Source organism: Buceros rhinoceros, unplaced genomic scaffold (genome assembly GCF_000710305.1).
Source record: "Buceros rhinoceros silvestris isolate BGI_N320 unplaced genomic scaffold, ASM71030v1 scaffold8777, whole genome shotgun sequence".
NCBI lineage: Eukaryota > Metazoa > Chordata > Aves > Bucerotiformes > Bucerotidae > Buceros > Buceros rhinoceros.
Genome location: NW_010421682.1, coordinates 44,396 through 51,892, shown reverse-complemented (window position 1 = coordinate 51,892; position 7,497 = coordinate 44,396). Strand labels below are relative to the sequence as shown.

The window sequence follows — 7,497 nt, the reverse complement described above, 5'->3', positions numbered from 1 at the left end:
CGTGGTTCACTTATGGGGGTCACACGCACACGTGCACATGTACACACGTGTGTAAATGTACGTTACAGCCCTCAGAGGGGTGCTGGTATCTCAAGCGACCGATAGCGATGGGTGCGTGTATGTACTTGCACAGCTTTTCACTGTCTTTAGAACAGGCCAGCAGCAAGCCCTGGCATGACAGACCCAGCACGGAGGGAGCAGCTGGCACAGGATCTCATCGGCACAGGATCCCGTCTTCACAGCATAGGCCCAGCTCTGGATGTGGCAGCGAGTAGTCTAGTTCAGTAAACACCCAGTGGGACTTTCCTGAGATTTCAGGGCAGCACAGTTAAATTACCTTTGGCTACTTCTGCCTGCCTGCCAGGTACATCATTTATTCCTAAAATAAATCAGCATGCAGAGCAGCCTGAAAACTGTCATGTAATCCTGCCCAGCATGATCACAAAGCTGTGTGTGAAAGTAATATAACGGCATGATCCCTTGTCCGCTCTTTGGCTGTCCAGTAAGTCTTTGCTTTTTGGGAGAATCTTTAAAAAGTTGGAACAGAGTCATAACCTCTATACTTATTATTTGTATGTATTTTCTCTGCCAAGGTAAGGAAGAATCTGTCTCTGCATTTGTCAGTAATAAAGGGAATTGTGAAAGAGAGAATGTTTCAGAGTTTAGAACTAGACATTGTGTGGTGTTAAAAATATTTTATCGGTTTTACAAAGTTCAGCCATAGCAGAATTGTTTTCATTGATGTTTGCAAATGAAAACAATCTTAAAAGAAGTGAGAAAACAAAAACAAAATCACAACTGAAACGTTTCCCATAGTGTCTGGAACATCAGTTCCACAGGATTTGGACTTGTCATTGTAATTATTATTAAAATTGTCATTACTATTAATATATAATCATGCTTATTGTAGTAGTGTCTGAGGACAGACTTAGACCAGCAACCCATTGTTCTAGGCAGTATCCACCAAGAGGAGCAGACAGCCTGTCCAGTGAGATTACAGTTATTACTACTTACGGTAGTAATGGACACAGAAAATTAGCTAACAGGCACCCAGGAAAAGGATTGTAGCCATCCTTGCACCACAGCTCTGACTCTTCAACAAAACCACCAGTGTGTATTCATACAGCACTAAAGCTGAGTCTTAAAAAAGAAAATCAATCCAAATTCAATGTCAGATGTTCTCCAGGTGATGACTCCCAAAGCCTGGTAAAAGCCTCCATCACCTGTAGGTAGAGTCCACAAAGGTAGGCAACGGCCCAGAGGCCATGCTCCCATCTTGAGAGAAACATAAGCCCTTAGGAATCTTGCTGTAGACTCTCTGATCGAAGGAACTAAAATTATCCATTTTCTTTTTTAAGAGTGCAAGTCAAAAGGCTCTTTTATGGTTTCCTTCAGTCGTGCATGCTCATTTGTGGGACTGGCAGTTTTCAAATGAAGAGAGCAGCATTTGACTAGTTATTTTTATCTGGACTGTGCCCTTTTAACTTCCTCCCACTTCCCTCCCTCAGCTTCACACACCTGATCCTAAATGAAAGACTCTGGACTCCGAGAGAATGAGTTAATTCCAGTCTCTGCTCTCTACTTCAAGTAATGTTAAAGCAAGCTGCCACCTTCCCGTGACAAATGAAGAGCTCCCACTCCTGCATGCTACTCCAGACAAGGGCCCCCTGTAACTTTTATCCACAGCTTATGCACAACTCTGGGTCATGTGAATAAAAAGACAAAATAATAATTTGTGTAATTCTTCAGCCAGAGTCTGATTATGATTTGGATGAAGCACTGAGAAATATCAGGCTGTTCGAAGGATATATTTAGCTGAATGGGATCAAACAGAATCAAAGCAGAGAATTTGAAAATGAGCAAAAAGCTCCAGGGATTCAGTTCATTGCCACTCGCTGAACTCCTGTCCTGAACACAGCTTGTCCGTATTCAAATGGCTAATATCACAGACTGCTAATTGTCTGGCAACACCTATTTTCTTTAGGGAGTTGACGCAACCTGATGAGTCAGCCAAACTGTTTGAAAATCCTTCACGCAGGGAATGAAAGCTGTATTCCAGTGCACAGGGTCCCAGGAGGTTTATGCTAAAGCTGACAAAAAGAAAACGAGAAAAAAGAAAAGGTAAATGAGGCAGCGATGTTTTGTCCGTGGGGCTTTTCCTAGTCTTCCTGCAGAATGTGCAACAAAGTTAGCAGTACGTGCGATTTCCAGCCTAGAGTTTATGAATCGGGCTTTCTTTCCCACTCCTCAATCTCCTTCGTTTTGCAGTTTGCGTGCTAAAACATCAGCAACCTTGTTCCCTTTTCACTCTGCGTACAGTCTCGGAGAAGGAGATGCAGGACCAAGGCTGTCAAGCGAGCACAAAATTCACAAAAATGATGCAAGTCAGTGCTTTGTTGTCGGGCTGGCGCTTGCCCTCTGAGGGCTGGACAGGCACTCAGATGTGCTTGGCCTGTCTTGCGTGTCCCGTGCAGGCTCTGTGGGAGGCAGCGCCTGCGTGCTGCCCGGTTTTCACCTCATCCAGAAGGCTGGGGTTGAATGCCCCAATATTCACGCACATAAGTACGTGATTATAGAAATGCTGGATCGCGTGTGAGGGGAATTCTGCTAATTTGTTTCTCAGAATTTATATTTTGCCTGCCTTTGTGTAACATTTCAAAAGAGGTTTGGCTGAATACATGGGGGTTTTTGTTTGTTTTCTCATTGCATTGATTTTCTTTTCCAAGAGCTGTTTTTTCTTTCAATAAATAACAACAAAGATTACAGGCAAGGCCTACAATGCAGATGATCAGAAAGGATGATATTGTCATCCTGTGTCAATTGGTTCCTAGCCTGGTGAAATAAAGAGTCCCTTTGGGAACGTCAGCACTTCATCAAGACCAATTAGTGGAGATGTCCTGCTTATGTTTAAGCATTAACAACTGGGCAGGGCTGCTTTTTGGAGTGTCTGACACTGGCATGGAACGGGCACCGACCTAATTACTCCTCTACAAGAGCAGAAAATGCCTTGTGAATGCCTGCTTGGCAAGAATGTCTCATTAACAGGAAAAAAACCAACACAAGCACTCCTAGAAACAAAAATTAAAATTATAGGTAATCTGTGGCCATGAGACTTACTCCGTGGCTGTGGGAAATGAAGAGAAACTGCTGTAAGGTGACATAGGGCATATTTGTACTTTATTTCCTAAATCCGTCTATTTTTTGATCAACAAGGAGTATGAGAAACAAAATGCAAACTTGCATTGTTAGAGAACAGCAAAATACACTGACCCTCTTGGTATCAATATTAAAATAGCACTTGAAGGGCATTCCCATGCTGTTGTTCCATGGGAGTCTGTTCCTTCAGAGTTTGAAAACTCTCCTAGAAAAAGAGGTGTTTGGTGGACCTGACCGAAGAATTGGTAACGAGGAGGTTACACTATGTAGCCTCTCTTTCTGCTTAAATATGATCAAGAAGCAGACTGTGGTTTCCCAGTTCAAGAGTGTTGGTTAGAGTGTTTTCAGTCATCATAGTTTTGTGAGGGAAACAGTTGCTCAGATGTTTCTTGTCTCCTGAGCAACTCTGTTCCTTGCTGAGTCTTAATTGCTTCTGTCTTTCTACATTTATTTTTCTTCACCTCTGAAGAGTGTCAGCAAATATCAGAAATTCAAAGTGTGTTGCTTAATTATGATTTATGAGACAAATCACATGTTAATGCTTCTTTTCTTTGACTGGATGAGTGCACACTCCTAAATACTGAGGTTAATTATTTATTCAGGGAGTGGGTGCAGCACAGATACTTACATGCCAGGCTTTGCCCAAAAAGTGCATTTTGGGCAAGCCAGCTCTGAAGAAAGCATTTGCTTGGTAGTGCAAGAACAGTCAAGCTTTCTAGGTAAAGAAGGCTCTAGTGTTTGTGTAGCTGTATAGACGTTGTGTTTCTTGAGATGTGCCCTATTTTGGCAGTTACCAACTCATCACAAAATTGTCTACCTGGCTTATACATTGAGTGCAACCCTCTGGATGCTGCCACATGATCTTGACCTGTGTATTTCTTTGCTCGAGTCTGTCTCTTTATCTTACTCGCTCCTGCTTTGCCTATCTTACTGCACAGAACGGGTGGAGTGAAACAAGACAGAAGAGTACCTACTACCTGCTAAGGTGTAGCTGGCCTGTAGCAGCACTTCTTAAACGCTGCAAGATGCTTAATGCTGCTTCTTCAGTGCTACAGCTAGAGTCTCTGAGCTTGCCTCTCTCCAGATGGATCCTCTCTTCTCAAAAACTGGGATACAGCTCATTTCCTTGAGTTCAATGGACAGCACATTCACACAGCAGGTCCCAAACTCTGTTTCAAACCTTGCCTGCTTTCAAAGGCAAATGAGCACAAGGCTTTTTTTTCTTTCTTTTTTTTCCTCTTTGTTCACTGTTACCAGGGCTCTAGCAGACAGCAATGCTGCAGATGCAGGTTTGCAGGGAGTGGGGCAACCACAAGGGGCCGTGCTTTCCTGGGGCATCTCTTTCTTCCCTTGCCTGTGGTGCGGTTGCACATCCCCTGCTCCCAGTGGTATGATCACCATGTGCTTGGCGTGGAGAGATTTGTGAATCTCAGGCAGACTTTTTTTCTGTGGCTCCCTTCCTTGGTGATCTCTGAACGAATGGTGGCACAGTTGTTTCACAATTTGCCCCATAGAAAATAGTTAAAACTCTGCTTATACTCTCTGTCAACATGCTGCGAAACTTTCTCATGTAGCTGTGAAGTCTGGCAGATTTAAAGGCAGTGTGTAACAAACTTTGCTTTGGTTAGACTCTTGATTCTATCGTTATTCTGATGAAATAATGACATCTTTATAAGGTAGTCAGGTTTCTCAGGGAGAAATGGAGGATCCACTATCTACAGTATACTTGCCTCTGGATCTGTATGCACCAGCAATCGCGTCAGTTAAGTACTCAGTTGTTAACTTGGCTTCTTACCATATCTGACTCATCAGGATAATCTATAATATAATGTAGAAAGGAACGCACCAAAAATCGGTAATTTATTCAGTTTTTACACAGTTCTCATTCAGTGTTAACATCTGTTGACTTAATTGGAGTGTAGCTTCAGGAAGAAATTAATAAAATATGAAAGACTTCAGAATTTTGGCCCTGTATGTTTCCCTCAAAGCAACACTTCCGAACATAATCAAATAAACAGGAGACAGAGAGAGAGATAAAAAGAGTCAGGGAAATACAAAAAGGATAATTGCATTCTTGTACTAGAGCTTGATGTTAAAGGTAGATACAAAGGAACTGCTGTGACAGAGCTCATTAAAAACTAATTGTCTTATGTAATATTTTGTAGTTCTGTAGCAGTTATCAGACAGGGATCTTGGAGCCCTCTGCAGGCTCCACCTTATTCTGGCAGCGCCTTCTATGAGATGCTTATACTCTGTCTTTTTTCTGTAGGCAGGAAATTAGAAATGGTCAAGGCAAAATGACTTTTCCAGAATTGCCTATTGGTTCAGAGTTAGATCTGGGATTAGAGCTGAGAACAGTTCATTTTCACTTCATTCTACTTCAACTATCACATAAACTTCCCACTTCCGCTGCTGCTTTTCCCCCAATGAGCTTCTAGAGAAACATTACCATAGAAAGAAATGTGTCACTAAGTCACTGATGAAATTACTGTGCAGTGGTTAGAAAACCCTTTGCAGAGCATAGTCTTGGATGGCTGACCATCAAACCAGAATGATAGATTGAGTGCCTGTCTACTGAGATCTCTCTTGTGTTTGGTATTCTAAATATTTTCAGTCTTGGACCGCAGGATGGAAGAGAATACATGAGTATGAAATCTGCAGACCTCTCAAAACTGAGAGGTGCTGCATGTGAAGATCAAGGTATAGAATGTGGAATGATGTTGGAGAATTAGAAAAACAGCTTGAAATGTAAGACACAGTTCAACGGGGTCAAGTGCAAAGCACCAAATTCAGGCTGGACAAATGAAGTACCCAAATCCATAATGGGGAGCAACTAGGAAGGCAGAAAAAAGAGACCTAGGCATTATAACTTCTGACTAGCTAACCCCCAATCAATAGCCTACTGTTCTTCCAAAACAGTGACGGTGTTTGTAAAAAGCAAACATCTGGAATGTATGAACAGGTGTAGCCTGTGAGATACATGAAGTAATTGTCTGAGTATTCAGAAAATTAGCAAAAAACTCTTTTGAAGTTTTGAAAAGTGCTCTTCAAGGAATATGTGAACCAAATGGAGATAACTCAGATGATGAAAAACAATCATTTCTAGAAAATTTGGCTCACAGGGAAAAGTTAGAAGAAATTGGAGGTAGTCTGTCTGAAAGTAAGAGTCTGCAAATACATAAAGGTGGACAGGACTATGTGCGTGGTGGACAGGACAGGACAGATCTCAAGATTTTGAACAATAACGAAGTAGTATACCCGTCAAGAATGCCACGTTTCCATGTACTGTGAGTAGAGACAGACTACATAAACTTTTTGAAGCTGCTGCTTTTGATGATTTGCTATATCCCCATGTTAGTGTCCATGTGGGTAGTTAGGTGTACTCTTTGAACAGGTGACTCTATTTGAAGAGAGCAGCTGTAAGGATACTGGATAAGCAGGTCACATTAACTTGCTATGTCTTAATTTGTTTTGCTGTCAGGTCAAACTTGGAGGAGAAGCCCCAAACTCCAGTGTAATCCACATAGCCAAGGGCAGTGATGGCAGCAGTAGCAGCTGGAAGAATGTTGGTGGCAAGTGTGGAACTAAATGCCACCTTCTGGATTTTGCCAACTCTGAGCGGCCACTGGTGGTCAACTTCGGTTCAGCTACCTGACCACCGTTCACAAGCCAGCTGTCGGCCTTCAGCAAGCTGGTGGAGGAATTCTCTGGTGTGGCTGACTTTTTGTTGGTCTACATTGATGAGGCTCACCCATCAGATGGCTGGGCTGCCCCTGGAATCTCTCTCTCTTCATTTGAAGTTAAGAAACACAGGAACCAGGAAGACAGATGTGCAGCTGCTCACCAGCTCCTAGAGCGCTTTTCCTTGCCACCTCAGTGCCAAGTGGTGGCTGACTGTATGGACAACAATGCCAATGTGGCCTACGGGGTCTCCTTTGAGCGAGTATGCATTGTACAGAGACAAAAAATTGCCTACCTGGGAGGCAAAGGCCCCTTTTCGTACAATCTGCAGGAGGTTCGGCTTTGGCTGGAACAAAACTTCAGCAAAAGATGAAATCCATTCTCTACAGAAGTTTTGTCAACAGAGATGTCCTTTTAAGGTGATGTAAAAGGGAAAAAAAGAAAACGTGCTGGTTCGATTAAGTCCTTTCAGGCGATTTCAGGAGAACATGTTTGATAATAAGGACAAATGAACACTAACTAGGAAAAGAAAACTATAAACTAACTCCACAGAAACATTGTTGTGTGAAAAAATCCCACTCCTTCACTCACTATGGGACAGAAGAGGTGAAGAGGCTTCTGTAAAAAGGTGCTGCTGATAAGCAGATAAAGAGGCGCGAT

At 42.6% G+C, this 7,497-nt stretch overlaps 1 protein-coding gene across 1 annotated transcript in view; it reads left to right on the top strand.

Moving 5' to 3' along the window:
• DIO2 (deiodinase, iodothyronine, type II) overlaps window positions 1-7,255 on the top strand; it is a 12,229-nt gene extending 4,974 nt beyond the window's left edge. The window contains 1 exon segment of the mRNA XM_010139786.1: window positions 6,638-7,255. Within this exon segment, the coding sequence (XP_010138088.1) occupies window positions 6,638-7,255 (618 nt within the window).
• The last annotated feature ends 242 nt before the right edge of the window (window positions 7,256-7,497 follow it).